This window comes from Vombatus ursinus, unplaced genomic scaffold (genome assembly GCF_900497805.2).
Source record: "Vombatus ursinus unplaced genomic scaffold, bare-nosed wombat genome assembly UNPS02014847.1, whole genome shotgun sequence".
Classification (NCBI taxonomy): Eukaryota; Metazoa; Chordata; class Mammalia; order Diprotodontia; family Vombatidae; genus Vombatus; species Vombatus ursinus.
Window position 1 is genome coordinate 1,085,835 of NW_020954625.1, and position 13,565 is coordinate 1,099,399.

Consider the following 13,565-nt stretch of genomic DNA (forward strand, 5'->3'; position numbering starts at 1 on the left):
ACAATTTCCCAAAGACCTTCAAGATAGCAATACCTAACTGAGACCCCTTGCAGTAATGCCAAACTCGGAGAATAACCTTAAAATAATCAGGTATCACAGTGCCCGCTGTACTGAGGTTGCAAAACCTGATTAAACAAATCCTGCCCTCAAGTGGCTTGCAGTTCTTTCAGAAGAGACAGTCTGTGCACTTAGATGTATGCATTCATGGTCAGGATGGGGGAAAGCATTAGCTGCTCTGGGGAATCCAGAATGGATTGCCTGTAGAGGAACAGCAAGGCCAGTCTGGCGAGTGAGTGAAGGTGAGTAATGCATAACCTTGGGAAGGTGGGCTGCAGCCACGTTGTGAAAGGCTTTAATAGCCAAATGTGAGGCTAGGGAGCATCGGAACATTTCCAAGGCTGAAAGTGACTCAAAGCCCGCGGAGTCTCTGCTGCTATCCGTGATTGGAGGGGGCAGTAACACGCCTCAGGACGTTAGCCAATCAGGTGGTCGGTTTGCAGTTTGGGGGCGGGGCCTCCTAGAGCAAGATTGGGGCGGAAAAGTCAGGAGAGCCAATGAGAAACGTGGTTTCTTCTTCTAACCACGGTGACCGATTGAGAGGACTCTTGACCCATCAGAATCTGGTTCTTTTGCAAAATCAGCTGCCAAAAGACGAGAAGAGAGGAAGTGGCCAATCAGGAGTTGGGCCTGACGCGGGGGCGCGTCCCTGCCTCCTCCGCCCCGCCCAGGGGCTTGCGCGGACCAATCCGGAAGCGGAATAAGGAAGGGCTCCGCCCCCCAGGCTGGCGGCCCGCCCCAGGTCTCCCGTGAGCCTGGCGGGGCTCAGCTCGGAGCTGGGCCCACGGTGGAGGCTTGCGGGCGGGCTGGTGCTTACGTGGCTCCCTCTGACGGTCCCCCAGGCTCTTCACAACCGCCCCGGGAGGTAGGTGCTCTGATCGTCCCCATTTTGCTCACGGGGAAGCTGAGGCAGGAGGGGACGTGCCCTCCGGGGTCGTACGGCTAGTTTAGTAGTTGGGGGAGGATTTGAACTCAGGTCAGGCTCCCCAGCCACCTCGCCGCCTAGGGCTGGAAGGGAGCTCAGAGGCCGGCCGGGTCCTTTTCCAGATGAAGAAACTGGGGCTGGCGAGGTTCGTTGACCGGCCCAAGGTCAAGCCCCCGGACCTTGTCAGGCAGTGACCCCTCTGGGATCCGGCCGTAGGACCCCGGTCCGGCCGCCCTGACCGCGTCTCGGCTGGTCAGGAAAGGGAGGGGAGCCTCAGAGTGGAAGGACCCATCCGAGACCCCCGGGCCCGCCCCTCTCCCCACCCCCGCATCCGCCCATTTTACAGATGAGAAGAAAGCATCCCCTGGAGGCCGGGGGCCGCCGGCGGGAGACGGAGACCCCCCCCCTCCGGGTGGGAGCCCCCAGGTTCATCCGGAATAAGGGCAGGGGTAGGAGAGGTGCCCGGCGGGGGCATGGACCACCCCCTTCGTAGGACGCCTCCCCCACGATGCCCTCCGTGCCCAGCCCGGAGCCGCCTTCGCTCCTCGGACCGGCGTTAGCCTTCCCTGGGCTCTCACGCTCCGCTTGCTCTCCGGCTGGTCCGGGTCCGGGTCCGGGGCCAGCTCCCCCTCCCTCCGCTCTTAAAGTGGCTGCTGAACCTCATTTCCTGGGGTCGGCAAACAGCCTCCTCCGGACGCGATGTCAGCACAGGGTGCAAAGTGTAGACACACTTGAGGACTCTGTGGCCTCGGCGCCTCCTGTCTTGGGAAGAGATAAGGGGGAGGCGGAGGGCCTGAAAATTACCGGCCAAAGTCTCCCTGCTGGGGGTGGCCAGGAAGTGCCCCCCGGGCTCCACGCCTCTGCCAGGGGGTGAAAGTGCCGGCGGGTGTTACCAGGCTGGAAAAGCCAGGGCTCTAGGATAGCCTGCTTCCACTGAACTCAAGAAACACTTATTAAATGCCTGCTGTGTGCAGAGCGCTGTGCTCAGGGCCCGGGAAGAGACACAATTTAGCCACGACCTTATCTTCAAGGAACTTAAAATATGGTAGGGATTTTATATATATATATATATATATATATATATATATATATATATATATATATATATTAAATATACATATATATATATAACATATATAAATAGATATATATTTTACATATACCCAATACTACATAGGTATAATTTTGCACTGTAATTATTAGATGCAAAAAAAAATTATTTTCAGTCTGAGGAAGGAGAAATCTTTACCCAATTTGGAGGTGAAGGGGGTGGGAAGGGTAGAAGGGAAGTCTTAGGGGGCAAGCAAGAGGCATTCAACTTGGCCCTCATAGGACAGGCTAAAACCAGGAAGGAGGCCGTTCCAGACACCAAGTTTAGCAAAGACTCAGAGGCAGAGTTTTGCTGCTTGTGTTGTGAATAATTCAGTTTAACTAAAGCATGGAAAAGGGTCGGTAGGACTTGGGGCTTTCAGCAGGAGGTCCCACAATAAGGAAACCATTGATCCTTCATTTTCATAGGATAATACCTGTCAGCAAAGATCCAGGAAGGTTTTAGATTTGCTTTGTAGAGAAGGATGTGGGCAAGACTTTGAAATAAACACCATGACCACCCCATGGGTGTATTTGGTTTTTAGGTCCGCTGAAGGGCGCCGAGGATAGTTTCATGGTTGGAACATTGAAGCCAAGAGGCAGATTTCAGCTCTTCAGCGCTGGCACAGACTTTTTCATGAGGTGTTGAGCTCCTGTTACTGGAAGCATTCGGGCAAAAGCTGGATGACCACTAGCTGGAGATGCTGGAGAAGGAATCCTCCAAGCATCAGGTGGACCAGAGTCTCTGAGTGCCCTTCACATTCTCATGATTCTGTGAATCTCATTCAGACATAGTTATAGCTTCTGAAAACTGAAGGACTCTCCAGGAAAAAAAATCCATAAGTTAAATTTTCAATTCATATGACTCTCTGAAAATTAGCCCAGATCACTTCTAGTGGTCAGCTAAATAAATCACTTGATAGAAGGCTTAACTATTTGCCGGAATTTGAAAGGCCTTAGCACATTCAATGGCAAGGAATATTTTAATCCCCGACTCAAGCTTCTGTATATTGTCTTGGGACGATATCGACAAGGGAGATTATTTAGCTCATTTCTAACAAAAGAAAACACTCTGGTCAGAAAATAAACAAGGAAACTGTTTTTAGTAGTACCAAACAAAACTGAATGGACTCAGAGTCCTAAACAATGCCTCTGGTCCAGTGTCAGGGGCACAGGAGAAAGGCCTTGATGTTCCCACACAGTCTCTCTCACACCTGTGACTGAGACCTGAAATTCTATCAGCCAGCCTTCATCTGTTTCGGTTCAGGTTTTTAACTGCTGACAATGGAAATCACCCTGGGAAAGGCCACCCTTTAATCTGCTGTTAGCCTTTCATAACTTAGTATGAGCGAAGGGTCATATTGTTGGGTGTGAAGGAGAATGAGGTAATCCGAGAGGGCTTGGGAAAAAGGGTAGGGCCAAAGTCTGTTTTGAGAACAAGTGCCTCCTGATTCCCTTCTTTGAGCCTCTTTCCCGTTTGCCTCCTAGAAGCCATGTCGAGCCCGGAGCACCAGCAATCCCCGGCCCTCATCAGACCCGCCTTCAGTGAGCTCCAAGCCTCCGAGTTGGTGGAGTCGGTGTTTGGGTTAAAGGTGACCCAGATCCAGCCTCTTCCCAGCTATGTCGATCAGAACTTCCTCGTGCAAGTTCCGAGGGCCTCCAAAGCAAGTGGTGATCCCCTCAAGTATGTTCTCAAAGTGAACAACACTGAATCCAGCAAGAACTCTGACCTGGTTGAGGTGCAGAGTCACATCGTGATGTTTCTGAAGGCAGAAGGCTTTCCAACCGCCACTGTGCATCCCACTAAAGGGGGCAGCCTGACCTCTCTGATGTCCGTAGGTAAGCCGTGACCAGATCTCCAGAAGCATCTGTAGCCCAGCTGGAATCACCCATGCAGGTGTGGGGACAGAGAAGGAGCAGTGACCCCAGGGGCCCCAGTTTGAGGCCTTTGCTTCAGAAGTGGTCAAAGCTGGGAATTCTGACGACCAAGAAGTATCCTTCTGGTAGCCAAGGGAGCAGCTGGAAATTTGTTCAAATGCCTCTCACCTGCCTTCTGTGGATGGAGCACTGTCCTGGGGCAGAGGAAGAGGCCAAGTTTAGATAAGACACAGTTCCTGTCCTCAGGGAGCTTGTAGTCTAGCAGGAGGAATAGCACACATACACAGGCACTAGCTGTAAAACCAAGTGATACGTGATACCGCATCCCCAGGCTGACCTTCCTTATGAGACTCAGGCCCTGAAGTTTCCTGCTGCTCAGCCCTGTAACACGCCATACTGTGTGTAATTCTCCGGCCAGCTTTATAAAATGATTGCCTAACATTGTACTTTTATTGTATGAAATCAAACTAAAAACCACACCACTCCCTAGTTTTCTCAATCCCGCCATCAGGATTTGTGTTGTTAAAAACAGCCATGCTTTCCCTGAAACACTGGGTGAGTCTAGAGTTGGGGCCCCCTTACCCCCTCATGGGGACTCGTAAGGCACCCTTGCCTTGCCCCAGTCCCCAGAGGATCATGGTGGGGGGAGGGGCAGGGAGGGCTGGCTAGGAGCCTGCTCTAGGAGAAGTAGTTGAAGGTGAAGGTGGGTAGCACAAGGACCAGCATGGCCACCTGGTAGGCTTGGCCAGCCCTTTGTTTGCAGAAGGTACAAAGCTGGACCTGAGCCTGTCCTAGGCTCTGACTGTCGGGTTGCTGGGCCCCCCAGGGGGCTGTGGGGTTTTGGGTTCTATGGACTTGGCTTTCCTTGTTTTCTAGTTTTTTCTTCACTCTTTTTTTTTTCTTTGGTTTGTTTTTTCTTGTTTTTTTGCTTTTCGATGAGACAGTCAGGGTTACAGGGTTAAGTGACTTGCTCAGGGTCACACAGCTAGTAAGCGTCAAGTGTCTGAGGCTGGATTTGAACTCAGGGCCTCCTGACTCCAAGGTCCAGAGCTCTATCCACTGCGCCACCTAGCTGCCCCTCTTTCACTCATTTTAAAAATCTTTTTTTTTTTTGGTGAATATTTCCAGGCAGAACAGTCTTTGCCCTAATAAATGATAGTCGATAACTGTTACAGAATGCTGTGCACGTTATTCTCCTTGCAATGGGTCTGTGAGGTGGATGGTGTATTCTCCCTATTTTCTGGATGAGGAAACTCGGCATCTTAGACATTTAGTGACTTGCTTGTCCAAGCTCACCCAGGTGACCATAACGCGTCAGGGCTGAGATGTGAGCCTCCTGAAGTCTTGATCATCTGTCTCTCTCTGTGCATAGACAGCGGCTCTGAGACCAGAAGTTACTTAGTGAGGCTGTTCAGTTTCCTGCCAGGAAAACCCATAGCCCAGGTTCCCGTCACTCCGAAGCTCCTATATGAAGTTGGCAAACTAGCGGCCCAGATGGATAGAAGTCTGGAGGTAAGGGCTTCAGCTCCCGAGTGGGCGTTTGTTCTCTACTAAGTTCGGCCTCACGGCTTTTCATTCATTCACCAGATGATCACTGAGTACCTGCCGTTTGTTAGAGGCAGGTCCCCTCCCAGGGCATCCGTCAGGCAGGAAAGACAAGACGCATAAGCAAAACTTATCATGCAAAGTATAAGGTGGATGAGGAAGTGCTGTGTGGGAGCCGGCCGTTCAGCTAGGCGGGCTTGCTAGAGAAGCTGCTGTTATCTGGGTTGGGCCTCGAAGGATTGAGAGGGAGTGGAGAGGAAGCTTCCAAAACCCTGAGCCCAGAGCCTGTAAAACCTGGGGCGTCCTTGGGTCTCCACTGGCTGCAGTTGGAGGGTTAATGCTTCTGGAAGCTGTAGAAGGGTAAACTGAGGCTGGATGTGAGGAGGAGGAGCTTCGTGACAACAAGAGCCGTCCAGAAGTGTGATGGAGTTCTAGTGCTCAGCCTCTGGGTTGAGAGGTCCTGGGGGACTGAGTGGCTACTGAGGGTTCTCCCCACTCTGAAATTCTGTGACTTTTAAAAATTTCTGCCATCTCCAGGAACCTTCCCCATCATGTATTAATGACACAAATTGTTTGAGGCCATTTGAAGGCTTTTTCATTTATACCCATTAAATTTCATCCTTTAGATTAGGCCCAGCATCCCAGCCTGCTGAGCTCTGTCCATCATCCAGGGGGCTGTCTCTGCCTCCTGTCTTTGTAGCGGTCAGTCAAGCAGCACGTATTCATTAAGTGCCTCCTGTGTGCTCCATGCTGAAGGTGTAAGTGCAATGGACCGAGCACTGCCTGTTAGTCCGGAGTTTAGAGATTAAGATTTTAGGTCACCAAAACATTTTATTTTTTTTTTTTTAGGCAATTGGGGTGAAGTGTCTTGCCCAGGGTCACACAGCTAGTAAGTGTCAAGTGTTTGGTTGGAGGCCGGATTTGAACTCAGGTCCTCCTGATTTTCAGGGCCAGTGCTCTATCCATTGCCCCACCTACTCGCCCCAAGAATGAGAATTTTTTTTTTTAGGCAATTGGGGTTAAGTGACTTGCCCAGGGTCACACAGCTAGTAAGTGTCAAGTGTTTGGTCTGAGGCCGGATTTTAATTCAGGTCCTCCTGACTTCAGGGCCGGTGCTCTATCCACTGTGCCACCTAGCTGCCCCTACCAAAACATTTTATGTTCTACATAAAGACAATGAATATAAACAAACACAAAGTAGTTAAATAAAGGGGAGTTGGGGGGAAGTAGAAAAGTTTTGTGTAGAAGGTGGTCCTTGGGCTGCATCTGGCAGGAGCAGAGGTGAGGAAAGAGGATGTTCCGGATGCTGCCAGGCTCCTCTTTGAGAGTCGTGTGGGGACCAGAGAGGAGGCCAGTTTGGCTGCATTGCAGAGTCTGAGGGGAACTCGCGTCCAGGGAGGCCGGAGAGATTGAGCTGCTGTTGGTGCCTTTTTCCACGTCATTGATAAAAACGCCCAAGACAAATCCCCGGCTCGCTCCAGGAAAACCTCCTTCCAGGTCGACATTGAACCGTGGATCTCGCTTTGGGTCCAGCCATTCTGAGGCTCTGAACTGACCTGATGGAGCCGTTACTTGGCCCACATCTCTGCATTTTGCCCACAAGTATACGAGGAGAGACCTGGTGCAAACACTTTGCTAGAATCTAAGTATATGTATCTGTAGCATTCTCTGGATTGACCAGAATTTCCCTGTCAAATGAGGTCGGTCTGGTGTGACTTGTTCTGATGAAACCATTCTGGCTTTTGGTGATTACGGCTTCCCTTTCTAAATAATTATAACTTAAATTTACATAGTGCTTTACTCACAACAAACTGGTGAGGAAGGAAATGTACAGATTATCCCATTTTTACAGATGAGGAAACCAAGGCTTTGAGAGATTGACTTACCTAGGACCACATGGGTAGGTTGTGTCCAAGGTTCCACAGGAACCCAGATCTGACTTAGAAGGCCATCATCCTACCTGCTGACATGCTGCCTCTCTGACCCCCACTTTCAATAACAGACTCTCAGATTTTGCCAGGACCAGAAGCCAAGCTCACTGGCCTACAGCTTGCCTAGTTCCCTCCTTTCTCTTCCTGCCACTCTTCTCCTACTCACCATGATGGGTCATCTGTCTGCGACCATAGCTCAGCAATCCCATGTCTTCAGTACGGTAGGATACGGTTTGTCCATGGCTGGTCCTCTGAATACCTGGGTTCACATCCTGCTTCACCTGTTTATTTCTCACCATGTACTACTCTGTAGACAAATCATTTCACTTCATCCATACAATGAGGAGGTTGTGTTAGATGACCTCTCATTTCCCTTTTGGCTCTAAATCTGATCCTGTCAATTCCCAACTTTCTCCTTATCTCCTCCTTAAAATCCTCCTCTTCCTTCAAGTCCATCCCAAGTCATGTCTCCTTTTTAAAACCTTCCCTGGCATCCCCCTCAACCAAGACTTATCTCTTCCTCCCTCTAATTTTCCTTGAGTACTTTGGATCTCTTTTATCTCTATTGAATTCCACTTTGTATCACCCACAAGGGTCCAAGTGTCTCTCCTCTCCCTCCCCCTCCAATAGACTGCACGGTCCAGTACACGGCTTTCTCATTACTTACCATGTCTGTTTGTTCAATCCTTCCTTAGAAATTCCACCATCCAAAGATAAGCAGCCTGCATCGGGGGGACTTCATCTGGAACCTGAGAAATGTTCCTCTTCTAGAGAAATATACTTATGCCTTGGGCCAAGGCAAAAATCGAGAGATGGTGGACTGGGTGCTCAAGCGCTTCAACGATGAGATTGTGCCAAAGTTAAGTTGTTTTCGAGAATGTGAGTTTTTCCCCCATCAGAGATTAGCCCCCAAATTAGTAACGACTGTCATCTCTATCCAGGGCAGTAAACCGCTGCCTTGCGATTAACGACAAGCTCTTTGAGATGGGGGAGGAGGTGATGAGACGGATGAGGCTTTCCCAGATATCTGCCCATTTGCCCAAATTCCCTTGTGGATCTGTGGTCTCATGATTATCATTCCTCCTTCTGCCAATTCAGACTGTGGCCCCTCCCCCTCCTCCGTAGAGCATTTGCCACATGTGTGCCCACTTACTGGCTGCTGGCTGGAGATTACACCATGAGAACCCCAATGAGAAGATGAATGCCTGCAGCTTTGGGAAGCCTTAGTGCAGCCCCTGCTCCCTTTCCCCGACCCTGGGGAATTAGAAAAGCCAGCCCCCATCTGTGGCTGAGCCTTTATGAATTTCTCTTGGCTGGCCCTTCAGCCGTGGACACCGTTGACACAGGCTTTGCCAGGACCCCCCTGGGAGCCTTTCCCACCTGGTAGAACCTCGCAGGGCATATGCTTTGTAGACATGGCCTTTGAGAACTGAGGGTTCTCTCCATGCCATGATGAGCATTGAAGCAGGACTCTGAGGGGCAGGTGGGGGGATGCACCATTCCTTCTTCAGTCCTGCAAAGATTTGCCATTGGTCAGTGTGGAAACACCTCTTCCCAGGCAGATGGAGGCCCCTCAGTAACTGACTGGATGGTCTTAGAGAGGGGCTCTGGCCAAGAAATTTACACACACACACCGCCCCGGTGATGTGCTTGTCTGGATTTAGTGAGGGTCTCCATTGCTGGCCTCACCCAGACTGTATGCCTGTTGTCCTAGGACCAGCCAGGCACTACATCATTATCACCTTTTCAATAACTTCTTATAAGAGCATTGTGTTATTATATGGTAGTCATTTTGGGGGAGGGGGACATATCTCTTATTCCTTAAATAATGTAGAAGCAAGTAACGTGAAGGGCCAGATAGTCAAGTGCTTAGAGTAAACCTCTGGATTTTGACATCTTATTGTGTCTATAGCACAGAAGTACAAAATTGCACAGTGATCCATGGCATTCAGGGTAAATGGGATAAAACAGGGATTCCCAGCCCACGGCTCTGGGTCTGCCTGATGCAAAAGCCTCCAAGCTCGACTCTCATTATGGCCTCCTGACTCCCCTACCATCACCACCATCAGGCAGCATTTTGCCCACAAGAAGAATAATGAGATTTGAGGGTGAAATTAAAACTATTCTCAAAGCTCTGGGATAAAGTCAGTGAATCTCAAATTAATCTTAATTTCCTTTGTGGGTTTTGAATTTCTGTTGAAATATAATTTGTGCTTTATTCAGATATAAACTTTCTGTGATAAAAGTTAATTTTTTCTCTTTGCTCTTTCAGTGGTCATGCTCAGAACATCCACATTTCTCTAGTTCCCATCTCTTGGCTTCATGAAGGCTTCCTGAAAGCAGAGAAATCTGCTTCTGTCCTTTCTGTATTCAGGGCTGTGCTTTTGTGTGAAGCAAAGAGGCACAGTTTGGGTGCCAATTCGTTTTCTGCTGACTTTTCCAATAAATGGTGTGAAGGACCTTAGTGAGAGTGAAAATATAAAACTAGTGATTTGGGGGGCTTAACCCCTTGCCCCATCTCCACTGGTTTCATTGGTCTGCTTTCAGGCATCAATCATGGGGACCTGAATAGCTACAACATCTTGGCGGAGACCAGCAGCAAGGCTTCTGGAGACCCAGCATGTCACGTGTCTGGAGTCCTGGACTTTGAGGACATGAGCCAAGGCTATTACGTGTTTGAGTTAGCCATCACCATCATGTACATGATGATGGAGAGCAAGGATCCCCTCGCCGCGGGCGGCCACGTGCTGGCCGGCTTCGAAAGCGTCATCCCGCTGACAGCTGAAGAAAGGGGGGCCCTCTTTCTGCTGGTGAGCAGTCGATTTTCTCAGTCGCTCGTGATGTCTGCCTATGCAAGCCAGCTCTACCCCGAGAACAAAGACTATATCATGATCACTGCCAGAACAGGCTGGATGCACCTGCAGAACCTGCTCAGTAGGGGTCAGAAGGCCGTGGAGGACATCTGGTTTGAGACTGCCAAGTCCTACACGGCAGGGACGTTCTAGAGCGTATCAGATGAGGTGGCCTATGGTAAGCACTCGAAGGTGCTACACAAACACCACTTACTAGCTGTCACTATCAGTGTTCACACCAAGGGCAGCTCACATTTCTACTATCTTATGGTTTATAAATTAAGCTGAGAATTGTTTGACTGAGCCTGACTTTTCATGTAGTTTCATGACACTATGAGACATAAGTTAATTCAAATGATTAATTTTTATATTAATAATAATGCCACTGAACACAAGATATCTGTGGAATATCTGTGGAAACCTGCCAAAGGTTTGTACCACTGTTCATGCCATGTCTTCTCAGTAAATATCCCTTTATAAAAACGAATTCATTTAATTGGTTAAATGACACTGGCCTTAATCACTCCTGGTGATTGTCACTGAGGAAAACACACCAGAGTGATGGCATTGGAGAAGTACCCCAACTCTTTAGGAGGACCCCCAGAATCCAAAGGGGAGACACAAGTTTGCTTTGGGGTATCTGACTCAGTGAGAGGGGGATTGAGATAAAGAGCCTCAGAGCTTTTGAGGGCTACACTTGTAAAACCAGCCAGTAGATTGGATCTGTTTTCTTATGCAGACCTAGCTTCTGAGAGTCTCCACTTTCCTGACTCTGCTTCCTTGTCTGGCAGCTTCCTCGGGTCCTCCTCCCCTGGTGGGCGTTGGTCCATGGACCTCTAGCTTTCCTCTCCAATCCTGCCTTTCTTGGCGATCTCATCACCCTAATACGGGCTCTATTACTGCTTTTGTGCAGATGACACTCGGGTCTCCAATCCTAGCCTTTCTTCTAAGCTCCAGTCCCAGAAAATCTGCTGAACAGCTTGTAGCATCATAGATTAGAACTGGGAGGGGCCTTAAAGGCCACAGAGGGCTGATGTCACCTGAACCTCAACAGAGTACATCTTCCAACTGAATATGTCTCCAAGGGCTGTTAATACATGGCTCCTTTTATTTCCATGTCTATGGTACAGAGGAGGGAAGGCCAGGCTTTGGCGTTAGAGGGCCTGGATTGAAGTTCTTCCCCTGCTTCTTACTACCTGTGTGACCTTGGGCAAATTGGTTCATCTCTCGGTCTCGGTTTCTTCATCTGTAAAATGGCGGGGGGAGAGGTTAGACTAGATGATGCCCAAGGTCCTTTCCAGGATCCTTTTGAGAACCTTTTCACCTCATATCTGGACTGCGGCAGTGGTTTTTAATTGGTTTCCCCCCAATCCATCCCAACTATGGAAGGCATCATCATCTCCTTAAAATACTACTTTGATCAACAGTTGTCTTTCTCAAAAATCTCCATTGGCTCCCCATTGCCCACAGAATAAAATCCTGTCATTCCAAGTCCTTCACAACTGGATCTCTGACTCTTGCTCATGTTTCCCATTTCTCCCTTCAAGAACCCTCCACTTAACCTTATCAGCCTATTTCTTCAAAAGATACTTCATTGAGGGAGATGAGAAGATACTTCATCTTTAACCATCACAGAGGTGGGGTGCCAGTGGTGGTAGCAATAGTGTTCTCTGGGTGTGGAACATTGCATATAACATCAAATTTTTTAAATATATTAATAATATTATAATAATGCTATTAATTAATTGCTGAATTTTTCTTTTTAAAAAATCTTTGTTAATTCTTTGTTGTAAACTTCGAAGCACTAAATAAATGCTATCTATATTAATATTTTTAAAAAGATACTTTATTGATGTGGGCTGTCCTTCCACTAACACTGATCACAACCACTCCAAGCCTTAGTAGACAGGACTTTATGAATTTCTGTGACTGAAAAAAAAATTCAACAACTGGCCAGACCACTGGCAAAGACCAAGTTGGTGCTGGAGACTGCAACTATTAAATGTTCAGTGTTCGCCTTTACACCTCAGAAATCCACAAACACTACAAATCAGGGCTTAATTTATTCGTTCTACTGTTATCTAGTCTGAAGAAAGTGATGGAGAAAATGTTAATAATGCTTATCAAACTTAAGTGTGTACATTTTTTAGGGGTGGTGAGAGCCAGTTGTTAAACATTCACCAGCAAACACTGAGCTGCTCTGACCTGATCTCCCTAAAATTCCAGCTTCTACAGGAAACCTTCCTTAATCCTGCTTATCAGACTCTAGTGCCTTCTCTGTTATTTCTTGTTTATCTTGTATATAGTTTATTTGTGTGTATGTTTGTATGTTGTGTCCCCCATTATATCGTGAGCTCCCTGCAGGCAGGGAATGGCGTTTGCCTGCTAAGTGCTTTGCACAGTGCCTAGCACATAGTAGGTACTTCATACATGTTTACTGATTGACTGACGGATAGTCATTGTATTACAAATATTCCACTGACAGGCCCAGACTCTCCCCAGTTGTCCCCACCTTGAGTAAGGACCCCCAGGCCTTGGGCATGGATTGTTGGCAGAGCCTTTCAAGACCCAGAATTATGTCCATGATGAAGTATGCATAGGGACATCAGCAGACCATTCAGTACTCCCATATTTCTCCTATCTCTCTCCCCCCATCTAGACACCACCCCCTCCAGAATTCAGCCTTAAAACCCCCACCCCTCCCCACCCCGTGCATGAAGCCTTCCTGATGGCCCTGGCTGAGGCGCTTGTCCACCCTCTGGACTAGAATTATGCCACCGACCAAGTTGGTCACTCCTTTGGCACAAAGCCGGTGCTGCCTCAGTTAACCTGCCACTTCTGTGTCCCCTCCCTCCACCCAATCTGTAAAGTTCCCTGAGGATGGGGACTGGATCTTAGAACTTTTAGTATCTTCCCATTCTATGCCAGCCATTCATTAAACATTTGATTATATTTTTAAAGCACCCTAAGTTCAACATATATGGACGATGACTTTCATTGATTAACAATATCAGTTCTGATAAAAAATACAAAGACAAAGCCTTCCTGGCTATCCAGGGTTGTTACGGGGCCCTTACTGACATGTGCAGTTGTATCCCTGCTTATTCAATGTTAAGCTTCTTGAGCGAACAGGGTCTGTCTCCATCTTTGCATTCTCCGGTGCCTTGCACGTAGTAGGTGCTTCACACATCTTTGCTGGACCTCCCAGGATGGGCTGCTTCCACTTGGGCTTGGCCATTTTCCCAAAGCAAGCAGCATGCTTGGCTGTCTTGGTGGAAGGAGGGGAAA

The 13,565-nt window shown here is 48.5% G+C and overlaps 1 protein-coding gene across 3 annotated transcripts; it reads left to right on the forward strand.

Moving 5' to 3' along the window:
- The first annotated feature begins 820 nt into the window (after nt 1–820).
- On the forward strand, nt 821–12,090 carry HYKK (hydroxylysine kinase). 3 transcript variants are annotated; one of them, XM_027840730.1, is made up of 6 exons: nt 821–922; nt 2,617–2,802; nt 3,560–3,910; nt 5,322–5,461; nt 8,121–8,304; nt 9,973–12,090. In XM_027840730.1, exons 3-6 carry the CDS (start codon nt 3,565–3,567, stop codon nt 10,428–10,430), a joined length of 1,128 nt encoding a protein of 375 aa, XP_027696531.1. In that variant the 5' UTR covers nt 821–922; nt 2,617–2,802; nt 3,560–3,564; the 3' UTR covers nt 10,431–12,090. The 3 variants fall into 3 exon arrangements, with proteins under 3 accessions (XP_027696531.1, XP_027696530.1, XP_027696532.1); XM_027840729.1 differs by lacking the exon at nt 2,617–2,802; XM_027840731.1 differs by lacking the exon at nt 2,617–2,802 and having other exon boundaries at nt 9,698–10,066.
- The last annotated feature ends 1,475 nt before the right edge of the window (nt 12,091–13,565 follow it).

Excerpts from the sequence above, each read along its gene's own strand:
- HYKK (XM_027840730.1), top strand. The coding sequence starts at position 3,565 with ATGTCGAGCCCGGAGCACCAGCAATCCCCGGCCCTCATCAGACCCGCC. Across the intron at positions 3,911-5,321 it reads GACCTCTCTGATGTCCGTAG|ACAGCGGCTCTGAGACCAGA; the intron begins GTAAGCCGTGAC and ends CTCTGTGCATAG. Across the intron at positions 8,305-9,972 it reads GTTAAGTTGTTTTCGAGAAT|GCATCAATCATGGGGACCTG; the intron begins GTGAGTTTTTCC and ends GTCTGCTTTCAG.